The sequence below is a fragment of the Anas acuta genome, chromosome 12 (assembly GCF_963932015.1).
Source record: "Anas acuta chromosome 12, bAnaAcu1.1, whole genome shotgun sequence".
Classification (NCBI taxonomy): domain Eukaryota; kingdom Metazoa; phylum Chordata; class Aves; order Anseriformes; family Anatidae; genus Anas; species Anas acuta.
The window spans coordinates 15029761-15051583 of NC_088990.1; the positions used below are offsets into that span (position 1 = coordinate 15029761).

General features: G+C 36.2%; 1 protein-coding gene across 3 annotated transcripts in view; it reads left to right on the forward strand.

The window, feature by feature from the left end:
* VPS13C (vacuolar protein sorting 13 homolog C) overlaps positions 1–21823 on the forward strand; it is a 93119-nt gene that overhangs the window by 64170 nt on the left and 7126 nt on the right. For 2 of the 3 annotated variants that reach the window (XM_068695171.1, XM_068695172.1), the window contains 21 exons: positions 64–453; positions 1329–1433; positions 2174–2338; positions 2634–2762; positions 4811–4944; positions 5329–5455; positions 7490–7725; positions 8055–8205; positions 8742–8882; positions 9681–9762; positions 9863–9932; positions 10769–10880; positions 11659–11772; positions 12328–12464; positions 12754–12835; positions 13285–13398; positions 13631–13706; positions 14305–14468; positions 14899–14944; positions 17037–17160; positions 17632–17746. In XM_068695171.1, coding sequence (XP_068551272.1) covers positions 64–453; positions 1329–1433; positions 2174–2338; positions 2634–2762; positions 4811–4944; positions 5329–5455; positions 7490–7725; positions 8055–8205; positions 8742–8882; positions 9681–9762; positions 9863–9932; positions 10769–10880; positions 11659–11772; positions 12328–12464; positions 12754–12835; positions 13285–13398; positions 13631–13706; positions 14305–14468; positions 14899–14944; positions 17037–17160; positions 17632–17746 — 2814 coding nt within the window. Of the gene's footprint in view, positions 1–63; positions 454–1328; positions 1434–2173; positions 2339–2633; positions 2763–4810; positions 4945–5328; positions 5456–7489; positions 7726–8054; positions 8206–8741; positions 8883–9680; positions 9763–9862; positions 9933–10768; positions 10881–11658; positions 11773–12327; positions 12465–12753; positions 12836–13284; positions 13399–13630; positions 13707–14304; positions 14469–14898; positions 14945–17036; positions 17161–17631; positions 17747–18444; positions 21448–21823 lie in introns of those variants that run through there. The other variant, XM_068695173.1, reaches the window with a different exon arrangement.

Below are 21823 nucleotides of genomic sequence, written 5' to 3' on the forward strand. Positions count from 1 at the left end.
TTTGTGAATATGCACATTTTAGATGTTAAAAGCTTAATTTGTTCCTTACAATTTTTACTACAGGGAACAGCAGAAGCCCGTGAATTGCTAGAAGGGAGTGCTGCAGATGTGTTTCATTCCAGAATCGCTCAGGAAATAATGGAGCTTGTCTTGGTAAAATATCAAGGCAAAAACTGGAATGGACATTTTAAAATTCATGATGGGATGCCTGAATTTTTTCCAGTGTGTTTCACCTCTGATTCTGCAAAAGCGATGACAGTGGACATTTACATACACACTAGGAGAATCGGAAGCCGTATGATCTTGTCTGTGTTCAGTCCATATTGGATAATCAACAAGACTTCCCGTGTTCTCCAATATCAAGCTGAAGACATTCATGTGAAGCATCCAGCGGATTACAGAGATATTGTTTTATTCTCCTTTAAAAAGAAAAATATTTTTAGTAAAAATAAGGTATGGTTATTTTAGGTGATGGTGGTAGTGCTATTAAAATCCTGCTTTGAAGCTGAAAACTGAGCTGCCCTTCCCATTCCATTCCATCTACACCCTCAGGAGAATTTTGTCTAAGTTTGGAAGCTGGGTGACCATATAAAGGGGGCAGGTCTTGAACAGTCAGTGGGTACCCTCCCAGCTTGCCTCCCAGAAAATTCTTCCATCTGGTAGAGGAATTTAATGAACATATGCAAGATGGAAGTAAATACACCTGGGGAGGTGTGTTCCAGTGAATGAAGAAAAATCACAGACTTGTCTTAATCACCTAGGTGCTTTGACATTTAACATGCACAACGTAAATATTCTGTCCAATGTTCAACCATACTTCTTTTATATTGTTTTGACATAGTATTTGCATGGTCAAATGAAGAGTACTGTGGCAAAAGATACTTTTTTTTTTCTTTGTGATGTGACTCCTCTTTCCATTTTGTTGTATTTTTTTTCACCCAACAGTAATGGAAGCAGTTGAAGAAACAGTCTTGACAAGGTGTTACTTTGATTCTTTTCATTCCACTTCCCCTTCCAGTTTGTAAAGCACTACAAAATTGTATTTTTTTCCATCATTGTGTTTGCTCTCAGTAACCATAGACTGTTACTACCTTTATTGTTAGATTTTTCCCAGACATCAAGCATAGACTAACAAATGAGAATATGAATAATGATACTACATGCTTAAGCTTATCATAAGTTATAGAAGGTTTTAAAAGCACTTAAATGTCTTTTTAATACTGCTACATGTGATATAGAAGCACTCCATAATGCATGAACTTTAAAATTAATTTATTGAAGCATTTTCCATGTCCATGTCCTTTTTTTTTTCTTTTTTGTGTGTGCAGATCCAGTTACGTATTTCAACAAGTGCATGGTCCAGTAGCTTTTCCCTTGATACTGTAGGAAGCTATGGATGTGTCAAATGTTCAGCTAATAACATGGACTATCTGGTAAGAAAGCTCTGATGTGTTTTGTGGGGTCTTTTTAGGCACTTTTGTCTTGATTTCTTTCTTTTCTTCATTTTGAGGCCTTTGTTTCACTACTTATGCTGCTTTTAAATCGTGGAAATATTTAAGATCTATGTCTGGTGACAAGTAGTTTGACCAACAGAAATTCCAGTATGATTTGTTATTGTGTTTCACATAACAAATGTCTACTATTAGGCTGTTGGAAAATACAGTAACCTTGATAGTGAAGACAAAAGAGTTCATGTTCTAAACTCGTAAGTGTTGGGGATTGTTTAGAACCTCACTGTAAACAGTGGCCATCTTTGTTTAAACTAATATCCAGAGCTAAGCAGAATAAAAATTGCAATTTATTCTGCTTTTGGAAGCACAGCTCCGAGTAATAGTGTAGAACTTCATTTCCATGTACTTTTTAATTGATTTCTTATGATATGATCATTTTAGGTTGTCTTGATTTACAGCAGAGGTGTTCCTGTTGGATTTTTCCCTGCTAAGCTGGTACTCATACTACAATTAAAACTGTTTGTTTACCATTGTGCTAGTCATACTGCATAATGCACCACATTTTACTGCATGCTTCTTTGTCCTGTTATTGCAGGTGTTCAGAACAGGAGTATTCTGTTAGCCTTTTTATTTACTGTCACGTTGGCTTTCCTTTACTTCCATTCTGACTTTTATTTGAATATTCATGTTAATTGTTTGATCAAATTGTCCTTGTTCAACAGGTTGGAGTTAGCATCAAAATGAGTAGTTTTAACCTTACCAGGATAGTTACGTTCACTCCATTCTACACAATAGCAAACAAATCTTCTCTGGAACTAGAAGTTGGAGAAATTGGTCCTAATGGCTCTTTTCCGACTAACAAATGGAATTATATATCAACTTCGGAGGTAATATTTCTGTTTGCTTCCTTTGGGCATTATCATAGACGAATAGCTGGTTTCTAGCTGTCACCTAAGAAAATAAGGTTTCTATAAATGCTCCATCTTCTCCGCTGGTGTGATGTGGATGCTTCACACATCTCAAGGCAACATTTAGATAATTTACTGATTTTACTTGTTATATCTCTTAGAGATGAGGGTGACAATATGGGCATCTGAATAGGTGTCTTGCGCAAGACTATTACTACTGTTTACTATATTAAAACGATTCAAACGGTTCAAGTGCTTATTTCTTGTTTTATAGTGTCTTCCATTCTGGCCTGAAAACTCATCTGGTCAACTTTGTGTAAGAGTAGTTGGCTATGAAAGCTCATCCAAACCATTCCTGTTTAAAACCCCAGATAATGGTACTCTGCTGAGGCTGGAAGAATTGGTGAGACTATGACTTTGTGTGGTCCATTTTTAATACTCTAATTTAGTTTTGTGCAATTGAACATAGTACAGCTTGATTCCCCAAGTTGACTGAGATGGAAGCCTTGTACTTTTAGGTCGTTGTGCATTGCACTTTAGTACTCTTTCATTAAAAAAAAAAGAAAGGGCTGTGAATCGAGTTGACAGTATTCTCAGGGTTTTCACAGTTTTCAGTGAAGATGATCTAGGTTTGACAAGCTTATAGGAAGCTGAACAGCTCTAGTGCTATTAAATTAAAAATGATTTACTATAATGGCAAAAGTTGTGAAATTGTCAGCTCTTGTCCTTGTGGGGGACTTCAACTTCCCAGATATATCCTGGAAATGCAATACAGCTCAGAGGAAGCAGTCTAGGAGGTTTCTGGAGAGCGTGGAAGATTCCTGAGGCAGCTGGTTAGTGAGTCTGCCAGGGGAGGCGTCCCACTGGACCTTCTATTCAAAAACAGGGAAGGACTGCTGGGAGATGTGGTGGTTGGAAACTGTCTTGGGCAGAGTGACCATGAAATGGTAGAGTTCTCTATTTTTGGTGAAGTCAAAAATAGACCAGTAAAACTGCTGTCTTAGACTTCTAAAGGGCAGACTTAGAGCTGTTCAGGACACTGGTTGGCTTTTGACACTGTTTCCCACAGCATTCTCCTCAAGAAACTGGCTGCTCGTGTCTTGGACTGGCGCACGCTTCGTTGGGTTAGAAACCGGCTGGATAGCTGGGCCCAAAGAGTCGTGGTGTATGGAGTCAAATCCAGTTAGAGGGCGGTCACTAGTGGAGTCCCCCAGGGCTTGGTGCTGGGGCCGGTCCTCTTTAATATCTTCATCGATGATCTGGATGAGGGCATTGAGTGCATCCTCAGTAAGTTCACAGATGACACCAAGCTAGGTGCGTGTGTCGATCTGCTTGAGGGTAGGAAGGCTCTGCAGGAGGATCTGGATAGGCTGCACCGATGGGCTGAGGTCAACTGCTTGAAGTTCAACAAGGCCAAGTGCCGGGTCCTGCACCTGGGGCGCAATAACCCCAAGCAGAGCTACAGGCTGGGAGATGAGTGGTTGGAGAGCTGCCAGGCAGAGAAGGACCTGGGAGTGATGGTGGACAGTCGGCTGAATATGAGCCAGCAGTGTGCTCAGGTGGCCAAGAAGGCCAACGGCATCCTGGCTTGTATCAGAAGCAGTGTGGCCAGCAGGGCTAGGGAAGCGATCGTCCCCCTGTACTCGGCTCTGGTGAGGCCGCACCTTGAGTGCTGTGTTAGTAAAATCTTAATTCTTTGTGAATTTAACCTCTCCTAGTATTCGGGAATGTGTATGTAATGATGGCATGTTCAGATATGCCTTTGGAGATAATGCTTCTCATAATTTGCTGAGATACAAATGATGGTGAAGATAACTTATCTCTCTAAGTTTGCTGAAGCAGCTGGAAACGTTGTTTTTAGAGCAAGATTTGATTTGGAGTTCTGTTGGCACACTTGTGTATTTTATTTAAGTGTATTTGTGTATTTTACTTCATTTATTTATCTTGAAAGCCATTAAAAGAAAGCGTTGATGTGATTTGTTGGGAGGTTTCATCAATAGAATTTTTCTGTGCATTGATTGCTTTGTTAACAATCATTCTTGTCCTACCTTTAAGAACTTTGGTACAGTTGTCTAGACTTTTAAACCTAACTTTCATTTTTGTAATTTGAATAGAAGGGAATGTCTGGCTATAGTTTTTACTGAACTTACTGAATAAAGTAATTTTAAAAATGTTATGCATCTAATTTTTGAAGTGATTTTTTTAAATAATTGGAATCTAATTTTTGAATCAAGTTAAACCTACAGATAGCTTGTGAATACTGCTAGTGTCTTAATTATGCCACTGACCTAAATGTTTGAGGTTACTGCTACTAGATAATGAAGATTGTTTCCTTTTTTTCATTTGTGAAAGACCTATGGAAGACAAATATAAAAGTAATAATTCAGTCTGTTCTAACTTGAGTTTATGTATAGAACAAATAATGAAATTTCTCTCTAACTTTCTCTTCAGAATGGGGGCTTATTGGTAGATGTGAATGTGTCTGAGCATTCTACTCTTATAAACTTCTCAGATTACCATGAAGGAGCTGCTCCAGCTCTAATTGTTAACCATACTTCATGGGACTCCCTCAGATATAAACAGAGGTATGTGAAAGAAACAATTCATCATTAGTTGTTTAACTAGTAGATATGCTTTGAGCAGAAAGTAGTTCTATTTTAACATTATGGTGAAAGGTACCATTAAAAAAATATACGCGTTTGAAGTATTTTTTTTCCTGCTTTTAATCAGTCCTTACAGCTTGAGAAAGTGGAAAGAGTAAAGTAGTAGTATAGATAGATCATAGTTCATGTGCAGTGGAGCTATAGCTGGACTTGTTTGGAGCTGGTAGCCTAGACCTTTCGTGCCTCACCCCTAAGAAGCTGTAGTAGTGGAGTATACAGTGCCATGGTCTGTATTGCTTAAAGCAGTAGTCTTAAACAGCAAATCCTATTGTCTTTCTTACCATTATTCTTTTTTTCTAACTGCAGTGGATTACAAGAGGAAATGGAGTTGAAACCAAAGCAAGTATGCCTGTTCGCATGGACAGATCCAACCAAAACAAGAAAATTGACTTGGGGCTACTCCCAAAATTTTGGTGAACATGACCTACTGAAGGTAAATCTCAGAAGGGGAGAAGTAAATACTTGAACTGGTCGAGGACTATAATAAGTCCAAAAATTTTCCAAGAGAAAGCTTCTTTAGTAACTTCTCATCTCTGTCTTGTCCTGCAGGAATTTTTTGAGTCTAGGTATTTATTTAGGTATTTGGATTAACTAACTGCCGGATTTCAAACAACCTCCAGCCTGTGTTTTCAACATGATTTTTGTGGATATCAAAGAAAAATAGAATTTGAGCCCTAGAGGTATCCAAATAATACTGTGGATGACTAATAGAATCATAGAATCATAGAAACATAAGGTTGGAAAGGACCTACAAGGTCATCTAGTCCAACCGTCCTATTACCAACACTACCCACTACCCTACTAAATCGTATCTCATAGCGCCTTGTCCAGGCCCTTCTTGGACACCGCAAGGGACTGTGACTCCACCACTTCCCTGGGCAAAAATAATATAAACATCTCTTCCTTATAAAATCGTATAAATCATACAAATGCCTCGTCTGGGATGGTAGCACTTTACAAGCTGTAGAGTTCTAGCAATGGGAATTTCACTAATCAACCACTTGGAAGACGAACACCCCATACGCATTGTCCTTTGATTCCTGTGACCTCCTCCCACTCCAGCAGAGCTGGTTAAGTGGGAACTGCCCCTCCTGGCAGAGTTCACCTCAGCCTCAAAAACACAAAGATAGGTTCTAAAGAGTGAATAAAAGAAGTTGTTTTTGCACATATTGCGGGCAGGCAGGCTGGCAGGGCTGAGCAGGAGAGCTGAGGGCAGCCGGTCCCATGGCAGTTGCCCCTACCAAGGACTCCCCAGGTGTTTTTCTGAAGATCAGAGCCCAGCAGTTACTCTATGTCAGCAAAACAATGTGCTGCCTGCTCCTGGCACTTTGTGGCCAGCTTTTTGACGACCAGAAGGCGCAGAGATGACGGAGCGGGCTCTGTTCAGCACTGCCAACTCCCAGAACAAGAACCAGCAGGCACAACCCGGAGCACAGCAGGCTCCTTTCCACCCCCAGGAACCACTATTTACCGCGTGGGGTGACAGAACTTTACCACAGCCCGCCCAACCACCTCCCCCTGCCCGGAGCCCCGCCAAAAAATCCAAAAATTTGCAAAATCCAAATAGATCACTTTTCTAGCAGTGCTGCATTCAGCTTAAATAGTTATTTAGAGCTGGAGAAAAAACCTAACTGGTTGTGAGTGTAGCCTTCTATGGGAAATGTTTGCATGGAGTAAAAAACCATGCTCAGTGAGAGCTATTTTCGTGGTTGTAGCTCACACAATTAAAACAGGCCAAGATCTGAACTGCAGGCACAAGAGCAATGATCAAGTTGGAAAATGAGTGAAGGGAAGGGGGAGAACAACTAAAAGGAGGGGTAAATCTAGGATAAGACTGAGCAAGTATTTTGTTAAGGAATGGGGAAGTGAGCACTTACTGTATAGGCACTTTCTTGAGTTGGAATTTTTACATGTATTTTAAGATGGTTTCAGTTTGCATTAAAACTGTTTTCCTTGTAATATCATTATGATAACATACATGACTACTTTGGCCTTCTGAGGAATGGATTTTTAACTACCTCTATTTCGACTCACAAATTAACAAACAAGAAATCTCTGCATTCAAAATGCAGAACTTCTTAAAATCATTAACCATTTTTACACCTTTGTGGTATGTGATTTAATTAATTCTACTCACATGACCTAATATTATCGGTCATTTCTTTCGCTGTAAAGACTTTGTTCCCTAATCATTGCCAGTGTTCTTCTCATCTGCAATTATTGCTGGAATGCCTACACTTCAAAAGGAAAAACAGAAACAAAACAAACCAAAAATCCCACACCCTTCTAGCCAATGCTTGGAATGCAACATTGCACTAAATCAGCATGATAAAGTAAATAGAAAAAACAAAAAATTACTATTTCGTTTCTTTATTTTGCATGTGTGCCAGTAAACTTGTTTATATACATACAGCAATATTATTCCTGTAATATACCTATACAAGTGTATATATTTTTTCCAATACAGGATGAATGTGGCCAATTTCCATATAATGCAAATACTCAGATACACTGGGTTTCTTTCCTGGATGGACGCCAACGAGTGCTGCTGTTCACAGATGATGTTGCATTAGTTTCCAAAGCATTACAAGCGGAAGAGATGGAGCAACCTGATCAAGAAATAAACTTGTCAATTCATAGTCTTGGACTTTCTCTTGTTAACAACGAAAATAAAAAAGAAATCTCTTACATAGGAATTACTAGGTACTGCATATAGAAGCCTAAAATGCCTTTGAATAATCAAAATTTGACAGTCAATTGTAATTCTAGCTGTACAGTTGAATTGGTGGTAAATGTCTTTCCCATGAGATCAGTATAAGTGGAGCATCTTAAGCAAAATTAATTTCTGCCTTTATTCCTATTGTGCAATATGAATAATTGGGATATAATTGCTCTATTTCTTAGCTTCTATCGAAAAAGAAGTAGTATTTTGTTCAAGCCTGAAAAATGAGGATTATATCTTTTCACATGGTTTGTGTGCGTAAGAAAGGCTTAAGTACTTTTAAATTGTAACCTTCTTGTATTTCCTGCAGCTCTGGTGTTGTTTGGGAACAGAAACTGAAGCAGAAATGGAAACCATTGAATCAAAAACAAATAAACCTGTTGGAACAAGCTTATCAAAAATATCTTTCTAAGAGTGCTTTCCAAGGTCCAGGTTGGCAAAAACTAGACAACAATACTGAGGTATGATTTGAGTTTCAGTATTTAAATGACTGCAGTATGTGAACAACAGTGAAAACAGACTTCTGTGTTGCTAATTAAGGATAAGAGAAACACAAAATGAACAACCAACTTTGTTGGAATATTTTCATACTCTATACGGAATATCTTGTTTTGAGGTAATACTGAGGCAATGTTGAATTATTTTCCATAGTTTTATTATTAAGTACCAGATCATGTTTTGGGATCAGGTTAGAAACATCAACTGGGAACAGTTGAATGTAAACATCTGTAATTGTACCAGTGTGAGATAACTCATGAATTAGTTATTACTGTTATTATGACATAGAGCATTTGAACAAGTGAAGTTGCAATGTAACACGCTTCTCAAACTAACTTGTGATTTTCTTTCTTTTCTATGTGAATACTTGATGAGAGTTATTTCAGTAATTAATGGTATCATGAAGTAATGAAAATCCAGGTGTTACTAGTAATGGGTTTTTCTTTATCCTAAGGCTTAATTAAATGATACATCAACTCTGCTTTCTGATTATTACCAGGTGAATTTTAGTAAAGTTCCAATGGAAATGCGTCTCCCAGTTAGATGTAGCATCCGACGTAGCTTCCTGTCAGGAATTCAGGTTGAATTCAAACAGTCACCTCACCAAAGAAGCTTACGAGCTCAACTATATTGGTTGCAGGTAACATCTTTCATCATGTTCTACATACTAAAAACTTGAGATTTTTATTTTATTAATTTATGTGCATGAAGAGGCATCTCTGAATCTTATGCATGTGGTTCTTTTCTCTCTGATGTCAGGGTAGTAAAAATGCTATGAATACTCATTTGTGGGAAAGTAGTGCATTCCATTATTTCATTTCATATGGAAAAAATTACACAAAATTGTGGTTTATTGTAAAGCAGGGTGCTATCATGAAAAACACATTTTTTGCTGTTTTTAGAAGAAGGAAAAAACAAGAACCTTTTTCAAAATGTATTGACCATAGCTTGTATATTATCGTGTAACACCATGTTCTAGGTAGTGTACCTAGAGATTCAGACCTGTTAGTGTAGAAAAGCAATCTGTCTAGTGGTAAGTAGACAAGAGACATCTAAATCTTCAAAACCAGTATCCAGTAATATATCAGTGTGTGAGAGTTTAACAGTGAATTAAAGTGCGCTACTTTTTTCACTGTTGACTTATTTACTGAGTCAACATATACCATCAGTTTCAGACCCTCTAAATGAATCTCTGTAAGCATCCCACAACCATCTGACCCTTTACAAGTAAACAGGTAACATCCTTAAATAATTTCAGAGAAATCTTTCTCACTTCCTCTTTCCCCCAAAATGTGAATGACATTCTTCTTGACCACTGTTCATTTAAAAAAAAAAAAAAAAAAATCTCGGGCCTTCTAAAGCTGCAATGGTTTTTGATTAAAATGGTCTTTGATTATTGTGTCATTAAAACATGGCTGTAATTATGCGATAATTTTAGGTTGATAATCAGTTACCAGGATCGATGTTTCCTGTTGTGTTTCACCCAGTGGCCCCTCCCAAGTCAATTGCTTTGGATTCAGGTAAGTAAAAGCTGTTAATAATACCACCCTTTCTCAATATTGAAGGTAGTAGCTTGGCAAATTTTTTAATAATACTTACATATATTTTTTTTCAATTCAGAACCAAAACCATTCATTGACATCAGTGTCATCACTAGATTCAACGAATACAGCAAAGTTCTGCAATTCAAGTGAGTTTAGCAGTGTGTTGTAATACCTCAGAGAGTTTAAACATTTTTAGAAGTGAACCCTGTTTTTAAAGGTCAAATTGACTTATCCAAACAACTCTTGACTTGAATTGAGTTTTAAATGTCTCTAGTGAAAAAGCATCATTCTAAAATAAACTTACTTTTAGAAAGTAAGGACTGGCCCAGTTAAAAAAAACTCATAGAAAAGTTCTTAAGTAATTGGAATGATGTACCTTCTACTACAGCATCAGAGGTGCATGTCTGCCTGTTTGCTTTATAGTGCTGAGTTTTTTGGTGCTCTAACAAGAGACAACTCATACAGTCTCTAATGTAGCTCAAGACTGTGTTTTACTGTGAAATATATGTTCTGTACTTAATATGTCTGTCTTCATTTGAGTTCTTGCACCATGAAGTGAGAATAAAATAAACTGATAGTTACTAATGCAAGTTTTTCTACCTAGCTTATACTGATAAAATGTTTGAGGATGGTGAATTTTAATAAAATAAATACTCAATAATATGCCTTCTGGAGAAAGGCAGTTGACTAAGAGGAATACATATGCTGTTTAGGTGATAACCAATGGAGCATATAGAATTATAAATATAATAGGTAATTGGTCATGGTTAATATTTTTAAGGTAAATTTTGAAAGTGTTAAGATAGGAATAATCTACAGTAAAGCAACACATAGTTTCATGTGGCTGGCAAGCTCTCCTAACTATAAATATACAGTAAACACTGTAGACAGTCCTACTATGCAATATTATATAGCGAAACTTACAAAAATTATGTGGTATTTGAATGTGTACAAATACACACTGTTCCTATTCCTGTTTTAGGTACTTCATGGTTCTTATTCAGGAAATGGCACTGAAAATTGATCAAGGCTTTTTAGGAGCACTTAATGAACTTTTCACTCCATCTACAGATCCAGAAGCTGAAAGGCAAAGGGTAATGTATGGGAGAAAACAATTTTTACCACAATAGATCCTTATGGACCTATGTGATTTCTCTGAATATTTCAGTGAATATTGCTTTCGACAACAGTGAGTAAAGGGACTTTTAAAGATAATTCTTAGTGAAACATTGAGATTTCCGTTGAACATTTGGGGTTGAGTATTTTTAATGGACAACTTTGAGTAACTGATACTGTGTTATGTATAACTGTATTTTGTTCTTGTAATGATTCATTAATTTTTTGACACAGTTGTTTCAACTGTAGCTAGAAAGTGTTACAGGTGCTAGATGAAATAAGTGTAGGGTATAGTGGTCTTCCAACTGATTAATCTGTGTGTTCACAGTGTCTTCTGCTTTTTGTCTTTAGGGAGCAGAAGACAGTGATTTTTACGGCTTTGACTTAAGTCTTTTATTCAGATACTGTTCAGAATGATCACATCTTGCATTTGACGCTAGTGTGCATAGGAGTCATTCTCACAAGCTTCTTTTTCTAAGAAATGTTACCTTCAGATGTACTGTATAAAATTCTGATTTGGCAAAGAAATACTACTTTTCTTATACAAAAGTAGTTAGTCCATTTCCAGTTTTGGAGGTGCTGGCCCTTTAGTTGCTAGCAATTTTATTATATTTGGATATGATTATGCGTTCTGCTGGTTCTTACTCATATATATATATGCATAACATATACATATTTATATGTTATTTCTGCCATTATGTATGTTGATGAAATAACCTTCTGTTCCATTTTCTTTTTTTTTCTGTATTAAAACAGTCTAAATTAATTCAGCAAGACATAGATGCACTTAACACCGAACTAATGGAGTCTTCCTTAACAGACTTGTCAATGCTGAGCTTCTTTGAGCTTTTTCATATTTCTCCAATTAAGGTATGTAATAGAGACAATTTGAGTTAATAAAAGGCTATAAATTACTTCTTAATTCCTTGTAGTAAAATATGTGCTCAGATCAACCTTTTGGGTAATTGAGTTCTTCGTAGTGTCTTTGGAACTGTGATTTTTTTTTTTAAGTTCTCTGGAGCTTAATACCTCATTGAAAAACTTACTAGTAGTCTAAGAGTAGAAACAGCACTTAACTATTGCTTAGTGGGAGGAATCAATGGTTATAACATTTAAAAAAGCTATATAAAATCTGAATATATCTGAAATGTCTAGACATGCTGTCTGTTAAATGTAGGAGGGGGCTGCTTCTTTTATGTGTTTCTGTTATATTTGCACATGTAAACATACGCAAAGTTAATTTTGGTAGGGCAATTTGGCACTGCTCTATGTGAAAATACATATAAATGCATACATTATCAAAGCAATACCATTGTGAGTTCAAGCATGTTTGTTCAAATAGTACATTTCCTTAAAGGGAATAAAATACACACTTGACACTGTTTCAGCACTGGTTTGTTTGTTTAACTAATTGTTTCTTGACAGTTGCATTTGAGCCTGTCTCTGGCTTCTGGTGGAGAAGCATCAGATAAGGGTCAAGAAATGATAGCCATCCATTCCCTGAATTTACTGTTGAAAAGTATTGGAGCTACTCTAACAGATGTGGATGATCTTATTTTCAAGTAAGCTAATAAAGATTTTTCAAATTATTTCAATATTTAGAAAAAAAAAAAAAAAAGCTAGAGTATACATTAATAAATAGGTCTGTGTTAAAATTTGCTGACTGACACTAGTATAAATGGGTAAAGCCTTTTAGGAAAGGGAGGAATGGAGGGAAGATGCTGTTTGTGCTCCTTTTCTCGGGAATATGGTTTCAGGATTATCTGAAGGAAAAAATAGACCGCTTAAAAGGAAGGAGGTATGGAAGTGAGGAAGTGTGATGTTCAATAACGCACAATACTTGTCTTTCAGACTTGCCTTCTTTCAAATTAAATACCAGTTCTACAAGAGAGACCAACTGATGAAGAGAGTTGTTAGACATTATAGTGAACAAGTAAGTTTTAGTGAAGCCTTTGCGACAAGTTTTGAGTAACTATATTATAGAATGAGGAAAATAGGAAAGAAAAGGTGAATAACTTTAAAGGCTATTTTTTTAAAGTGTATGGTACTGAAGTAGGAATATGATGGCACATGACAGAAATGTAAATACAAAATCCTCTTAAATCTATTTAAGAATTTTGATTTAGTTGCTTTTGTGTTCTTTCTGTCTACACATTTCTTCACCACAGTGTTCTGTTGTTTATCTGTGGATATACTGCAGCTTTTACCTAAGCCAGTCTTGATTGTAGTAGAAATACTCACATGAGTGCTCTAACACCCTGCTTGGGTAGTCAGTCAAAAAAATTTATGAGCCTTGAATTCTAACATTGAACTGTGTAACAACCGATTAAGCTGTTCTTGGTTTTGCATTTTTTGTTGATTTTTTGTTGTTCTTGTTTTTAGTTCCTGAAACAGATGTATGTTCTTGTACTTGGGTTAGATGTTCTTGGAAATCCATTTGGCTTAATCAGAGGCTTGTCTGAGGGAGTTGAAGCTTTCTTTTATGAGCCTTTCCAGGTATGACCTTGTGATTATTCAAACATCTATGAATAGTAAGCTGATGGAATATACAGGTAGGATTGTAGTTTTTTGTGTCACTGTACTCTCCACTGTTAAGAAAGCAATGTGTTTTTAATGTTGACATTAGAGAAATGCCATATTCAAACAATTTCATCCTCATCAGTTTAAAGGAACTGCTAGTGCTTTCTTGAAATAGTTTTCTTTTATTCATAATAAGCTTTGTTACCAGGGTGCTGTTCAAGGACCTGAAGAATTTGCTGAGGGCTTTGTAATTGGTGTTAGAAGTCTTCTTGGACACACAGTGGGTATGTTGTAATGTACAGTGGGTAATATTATTACTCTTTTAATAAAATAGGTTAACTCATGGATAGCATTTGTTTTTCTTATTTGGGAAGGAAAGTTGTTTCTAAAAATATCTACATGGTAATTTTTTGACAAGAATTTATCAGATACTGTTGGTAGTATTCATGCTACAGACCATTCATATCTAACTTACTTCAGAGCATCTAAATCTATTTTGTAGAATTAGGAAGCAACCTGAGAAACTTGCTAAGTTTAACTGAATTTGTAACATGCTTTGGATGAAAAAAGAAATTATAATGGTCTCAAAATACCTGGAAAAGCCTGAGGACCGGTTCTCGTTACAGTTCATTTATTTTTTTATTCAGCTATTACAGAAAGTCAGATGCCATCCAATATGATACGTAATATATACTGGGCTGATACAAGAGTCACCTTTTGCTAAGTTTTTGAATTTCAGGCCAATTTCTTTTTGTGATCAACATGGTAGTCAGTCTGCATAAATTAGTAATATCTAAATTCAATACAAAATGAAATCTCTGAGTCTTGTGGCTTGTTGTATGTTTTCTGCTGTTAAATTTATTTTGTGATCTGTTCCACTAGGTGGTGCAGCAGGAGTGGTGTCTAGGATCACTGGCTCTGTTGGGAAAGGCTTAGCTGCCATTACTATGGATAAAGAATATCAGCAGAAACGGAGGGAGGAAATGGGTCGTCAGCCAAAAGACTTCGGTGACAGCCTGGCCAAAGGAGGAAAAGGCTTGTTGCGGGTATGAATTTGAAGTTGAGTGTATTATGTGCCAACATGTTGTAATCATTGCATAAGATTTTTAAACATGTGAGTTTGATAATGTCTTATTTGGATTTATCAGTTCACAAACTAAACAGAAGACAAAAATGGGAAGTCAGTTTATAGGAGACTCAACATCCTGAATATCGTTTATCAACTTCAGAGTTTGATGTAATGTAGTTTTTTTGACCAGCACAGGGAATTGACGATAGTCTCAAAATGGGAAAGTTCCCCTTTTTTTCCCCCTCTGCTATGATTTCCTTATGGATCTAAAGTAAAAAGGGATTTTTTTTTCCCAATACTGAACTGCATTATTAAGTTTTAAAATGAAGGATGACACGATTGGTTGCCTAGTTAAACCATAGCATTTCTATTTCTAAGCAGGAACTTAATTATCTTCTTTGTCCTAGGGTGTTGTTGGGGGTGTGACGGGCATAATCACTAAACCTGTAGAAGGTAAGCGCTAAGGTTGCACTGCACTGCCTAAAGACTTCTTTCAATGTTTTAGGATTTATTAATTTTAGGCACTATCAATGTAAGTGTGGTGATGGTAAAGCACAGGGAGATTATATTTCTAATTCAAATATAACCTTATGCAATGTTTTACTCAGATACACTTACAGCTCTTATTTGCTTACCACCTTTTTCTCTTTGTATGAATTAGGGAATTACTGTCTTTTTGATATGTTTTGTAAGGCTTGCTGTAGTACCCAGTTTATTTTTTAAAGTTAGAATAAAGACACTAAAAATGATCCTGTGATTCTTTGGAAAAAAAATGATAATTTTAAGAAGCACTAATAGAAAAAGCTTTGAATGTTATGACATGGGAACATGAGTTTAGTGATGGGGTTCAGTAGGTCAGTTTGATGGTTAGACTCAGTCTTGAAGGTCTTTCCAACCTAAATAATTATATGATTCTGTGACATTTTCTCCCTACAATATCGTACAATGTTCATGGCACATGTATATCAGATGTTGAGCTAGCAGATTCTGGATACTACAGAAATAATGAATAACTAAAATAATATGTTCATTGAAGATGACAGATATCTTATCACTATAGTTTATTCTGGGTGGACTCCAGAGGCTGGGGAAATATTAATAAAAAAAATTCTGGTTGAGTGCCTGAGAGCAGTATGAGTTTTTGTTCAGGCTGTCACTTCATCAGTATGATAGATGATGAAAAATACCCAAGAAAATAATACTTCATAGTCCATATCTAAGTGATTTAAATACTGGCAGGTAATTGTTGTGCTGTATTTCACCTGTGTTTTTTAGGCTGTTGGCAGATAATTTGAGGTTAGTATTTACCTCACTGGTGGATGAACACATGGGCTTTCTAAACACTCTTAGCTCTTCCAAAGTTATGTATTACCAGAAACATGGAGTTTTGAAGTAGAAATAATTAACTTCTGTTATGCATGTGCAATTTCGAGCCTTCGGATTATTTTATTGTTATTGTTGACTTATAAAAATTGGTAATCCCCAGTCACGACCAAATGTGAGTGAAGAAGAATCTAGTTTGGCTGATGGTTTGGGCTCAAAGGATTGTAGCAAATGGGGTCATGTCAGGCTGGCAACCAGATGCTCTTGGGGTTCCCCAGAGCTCCATTTTAGGGCCAGTTCTCTTCAATGTTTATGTAAGTGGTCTGGACACAGGACTTGAATGCACTTTAAGTAGGTTTGCAGGTGACACTAAACTAGGAAGATTCTGTACGAGTAATGGGGCTACCCTGGATATATCTACCGTCTGGGGGATAAGAGCTTGGAGAGCAGCACCACAGAAAGGAATGTAGAGGTTTTGGTTCATGTTGAATATGAGTCAACAGAGTGACCTGGCAGCCAAAATGGACAGTCATTTCCTGGGGTACGTCAAGCACAGCATTGCTAGCTGGTCAAGGGAAGTGATTGTCCCTCTCCGCTCTGTGCTGGTGTGGCCTCACCTAGAGTACCACATAGAGTTTTGGCTGTCATAAGATTAGAAGAATGTAAAACTACTAGAGAGCATGCAAAGGAGGGCAGCAAAGATGGTTGAAGGTCTAGAGAGGAAGGCATATGAGGAGCAGCTGAGATCACTTGGTTTGTTCAGCCCAGAGAAGAGGAGACTGAGGGGAGGCTTCATGGCTGCATGCAGCTCTCTCACAAGGGGAGTGGAGGGGCAGGCGCTGAGCTCTTCTCTTTGGTGACAGCAAAAGAACCTGAGGGAAGGGCATGGAGCTGCATCAGGAGAGGTTCAGGCTGGGCGTTAGGAAAAAGTTCTTCACTGAGACGGTGGTCAAGCACTGGAACAAGCTCTCCACGTCCACAAGAGTTCCAAAATAGTTTGGACAATGCTCTTGGGTAGATGGTTTGATTTTTAAGTGCTCTTACGGAATGTGTGACTTTTGTAGAGCTTTTTAGTATGCAAACTATAGGTAATCAATTTCCATGGGCTGTTTTCAAGATAAAATGATTGTAATGCAGTTCAGAGCAGTAGTAGTTGAATTCTGTGGTTACTGGTTTCTGGCACGTAATTAAAAATATCATTTTTCTCCTGTTTCTTTTAAAGGGGCTAAAAAGGAAGGTGCAGCTGGATTCTTTAAAGGAATTGGAAAGGGGCTTGTAGGAGTGGTAGCCCGCCCAACAGGTGGCATTGTAGATATGGCAAGCAGTACCTTCCAGGGAATTCAAAGGTAAAACGTCAAGAGGAAGTTTTGAAGAATTCTCCATATGTCATAAACTAGGTGATGAAATGGTCCAGTAGGGACAGAAATTTGTTGAAGATCATTTGCAGTAGGATTATATAGGACTGAGAGTTACCTAACAGCTGGTAATGAATGTATTTTATGATTATCTCTGGAAACTGTTGATTCAGAATACATCGTGTGGTGTCACAGTTCACATAAACAGTAACTAGCCCATTGTATCCTTTCGCTACCATCCCTTATGAAAACATAATTAAAGGATCACGTTTAAACCTTATTTCTCAGGTAATTTGTCTACTGCACAATTCAAATGTTTAAATGTCATTTAAACTTACTGTAAAAAAATCGACCATCGAAATTTTGGGAGAAAATTTGCCCATTTGAAACTCAGTTAATAGTAACGGTAAAGCTCAAATATATAGTAAGCTTATGAGAATATTGCTCCATTGTCTCTGGCAGGGTGGCAGAGTCAACAGAAGAAGTATCTAATCTCCGCCCTCCACGTCTCATTCACGAAGATGGCATTATCCGGCCATACAACAGGGTGGAAGCGGAGGGTTATGATTTATTTGAGGTATGACTTACATTATAGTTTAAGTACTCTAATCTACAGGTTTCCTTAAAATATTACAGAAATTAGGGAGAAAAAAAAGCTGCTCTGAAGGGAGATGGGATTAAGAATGCTTTGAAATACGTGTAAACATTAAGAAAAATGCATTTGACACTCAAGTCAAACGTTATGCTTGAAAAAAACAATCTAGTACCACTAAGTCTTCTTCATAAACTAAGCAACTCTTAAATAGGATGAATAGAGCTTGAATTAATTGGCATGTAATGGAATTACTGAAATTCCTGTGGTGTTTTGGGTGGTATCAGCAGTTCAAACAACTGCACGAGTTCTCAGAATACCACCTTTTGGTATTTATTATATTGTTCTTAGTGCTAATGTGTCATAGCTACAGGTATTATGTAAATGTACTAGCCTGCTTCCACATCTGGATGTGGATAAAACATGGATGTTGAATAACTGTTGGTTTTAAGTCCTAAGTAATCAGAATCCAGTTGAATTGCATTTCAACTTTCACTTTTTTAAAAACTGAAAATGTTTATCTTTTTCTAAGGGTTTAAAGTAACATTACTTTCCTCATTAATGATTTTAAAACTAAAACTTGTGTAATTTCTGCTTCCTTCTTGATGTTCATTTTTTAATACTTATTTCCCAGTCTATTTCTAATACTTCTCTTCTTTCTCTTTTTTTCCTGGCATACGCAGCAAGAACTGGAATAAAGGAGTAAACATTTTCCATGTTTCCTCTTGATTTCCTTTATGGTCTTTTATCTGTCTTAATTATTTAGATTAAGGGCATGATTGCATTTAACATGTCCGCTCCCTACCATTCATGTCTTTTCTGTGTAGCAGATAGTGTTTCATGTTGTCCTGGCTAGAAAACAAAAAAAAGAAACTTAATATCTAAGGTAAGAGTAGATAAGTGAGAAAGATGAGAGAGAGGTTGTTTTTTCTCTTTTATATCTGTTGCATACTTAGCTCTTTATGAATGTCAGATACTGAAGGCTCTTGGGGAAAAATCATGGTAGGGTAGATGCTGAGTTCATTCATTTGTTAGCATTCTCTTTCTCTTAAAGCTAGGGCTGTGAATGAAGGGAGAGAGCAATGTTTTCAGATGTGCACTAAATTTACAGTAGTGATACGGAATAGAATTTTCTTCTGTGAAAATGTTTGCTTAGAAATTCAAGATTATATGGAAATGTTTCCATAAGGACTCTAACAAAACTTTTATTTTTTCTTTCTGTAAAAAACTTTTCTTTCTTCCATAGCCCCGCCACTTAAACATTTAATGAACCCTTATGACTTCAAGTAAACACCACTCCTACTTCTATTTGAAATTTTATCAGTTAAAAAAATCATATCCAGCTCAGTTGACTCTGCTTTCATTCACAGAATCTTAGGGCATTTCTGTTTAACATACTTACATGTCAAATGTGAACATCAATATTTATTATACCATTAACATTAGTTTATATTAAAACATATTTCTAAATCAAGTAATGCCATAAATTTAATTTCTAACACAACAACTCAGAAATAACAAACTACGCTGACCAAGTTGTCTTGGGAGCCGATTAATTGCTTATCATACACAAAACAAAACTTCAAGCAGAAACATCTCTGCTGCTAACGCCTTTCTAGAATTTACTGTTCAATAGTTCTTTTTCATTTAAAGTAGTTTAAAAAATGTAGGAAAACTATTTTACCTATTTAAGTGAAATCATCAGTGTCATATAATGAACAAAACCAAATTGCTTCATGTAATGAGAATTTTCTGTTTTTAACTTCTATTATTCTTAGGTCTTGCTTAGGGATATTTTTCAGTAATGCTGCACTTCCTGAGTGGTTGCGCTGTATTTTTTCTGTCTATCGAAAAGGAAAATGTGGCACAATTAGCACTGCAAATTGGATATTATGCATTTCCTGCACATCTAATATTTGCATTTTTCTTAGGCATAAATAATATCAGTAGTATAGTTACTTCTTTTCGGAAGACGACTTTCTGAAAACAGCTTTTATTTTTAACCAATTTTGATTTTTATACTACAGCTTAGTGTTGGGAAGTTTTTGCTTTCTAATATAATTTCAAAACAAGATGGACAGTGTCTTACAGGAATAAGATAATTTATGAGAAGGATAGTTTATACACACTTGGAAATTTAATTGTCAGTAAGTCAATTTATAGATGCTAGTTCTGTATATTTTTGATTCCAGTTTTGACCCAACATTACATGTTGTTTGACCATAATTCCCACTCTCATCTCCTGTATCAACAGTATGCCACCCCTCTATCCCTGTAAAATAAGCTAAATAATAAAATTCATAATAAGAATTATTTAGAAATGGAGAATTTTAACATATAAACCAGTCTGGATTCTTAATTCCTGTATTCTCTTGCATGCAAGGCTTCTGGATGCTTGCTGTCAGCCATACAAATACTGACCTTAACATGATTCTCCTGCCTAAGCAGTTAAAATCATTTCAAATACCATTCTTACCACCCCTAAGTACTTCTGTTTTATCTTGATGGTGTGTCATCTCTGATTTGGCCAGTGACTTCTACCTTACTAAATTGAGTAATCAGTTGAAATTCATCTGAGAAAGCTCTGCTTCTAGCCTGCTGCTTTAGCCATACTAAGGGCTCAACTCAGGTCCATTTACAGTTGGTCATTTCTATCAAATTAAAGGTTACTTTCCCTTGGAGATAAAAATGTTGTTTCAATATCCCTTCTTTTCCAACCACCTTGCTTTTATAGTTATACATCGTTAAATTCATGGCTTTTCCATGGGGAAAATGAACTAAACTTCTTTAAAGTGCTGTAGTGTTCTCATCAAAATAAAAGCTTCTTATGAAGATGCCTGAATTTTAACAATGTTCTCAGATCATGAAGTGATTTGCATCAAGTGCCCCAACCCCTTTTTACAAAACACACTGCCATAGCACACTGAATTTGTATCAGGAGTATTGATGCAGCTCTGACAACTACTGCGTTGCTTAGGCAGAGAGCTTCATGGAAATTCTTACTTTAATGAAGTATTATGTATGAAATTTAAAAGTACTAGCAGGATGGTTTCTGAAGTTACAAAACCAGACTTCATCAACAAAGCTTGGAGTTTAAATAGAGGAATAAGCTTATGAATAAATCTCTATTTAAATATGCGGTTATTTCTCACTTCTTGCTTATCCAACAAAAAGATTCAGAATATGGGTTTCAACCTTTGAATTGCAGTCTTGATGGTGATGTTTTTTGTATTTCTTTATTTGTATTTATTTATATACCTGCATCGACTATGCTTTGGTTATAAAATGTGAGTTGATATTCTTTTATTCATATACTGCTGTCTTTCTGTGATTTGAAGAGATGCAAAGACTTTGAGATAAGCAGTCTTTTGTGGCATTTTTCCCTTTCATGTTTGTTTTACAGTATCAGAAACTTTTAAGATAGTCAGAAAGTGATATTTTTTCATAGATGATGGGGACTCTATATTTTAGCTTGTTGGAAATTTCTGAATTAAAATGATTTTTAAAGTATCACATCCCTGGGGATGAAATCCAGGAAAACATTGTGCTGTTGATTTAATCTATAGAACATGAATCCACCTTTGAGCTTAAAGGTGTTTTTGGAGTTCTGTTGCAATGTATGATGATGCTTTAAAGCATTTGTTAAACTTTTAAATATACAAAAATAAAATGCAAATATAAGTAAATGTTGAAGCTTCTTTAATTGGTTTTGATGTAAATTGGATTGACATAAGGTCCTTCCGTTTTGGTTACTTGATCTATATAGAGTTTTGAGCTTCCATGGTTGACCATAGACAGATAAATGTACAGTCAAGTCATAGATTCAGCTATGGAAATTAAGAAGGAATTTTTTTTTTTTTTTACAGGGAATAACTAAAAATACACTGATTTTATTTTCTCCTTCCTCCTTCATTTCAAGTATGTTCTCACAAGTTTGTCAGAAACAACTTGAGTAAAGTTGTTTCTTACTTTTATACAGTGGCTGAATTCCCCAATAACAGAAGTAATCTGAAAACCGAAGGTCATTTTTACTTGGAAGATCATTGGGCCAATTTTGGGGCC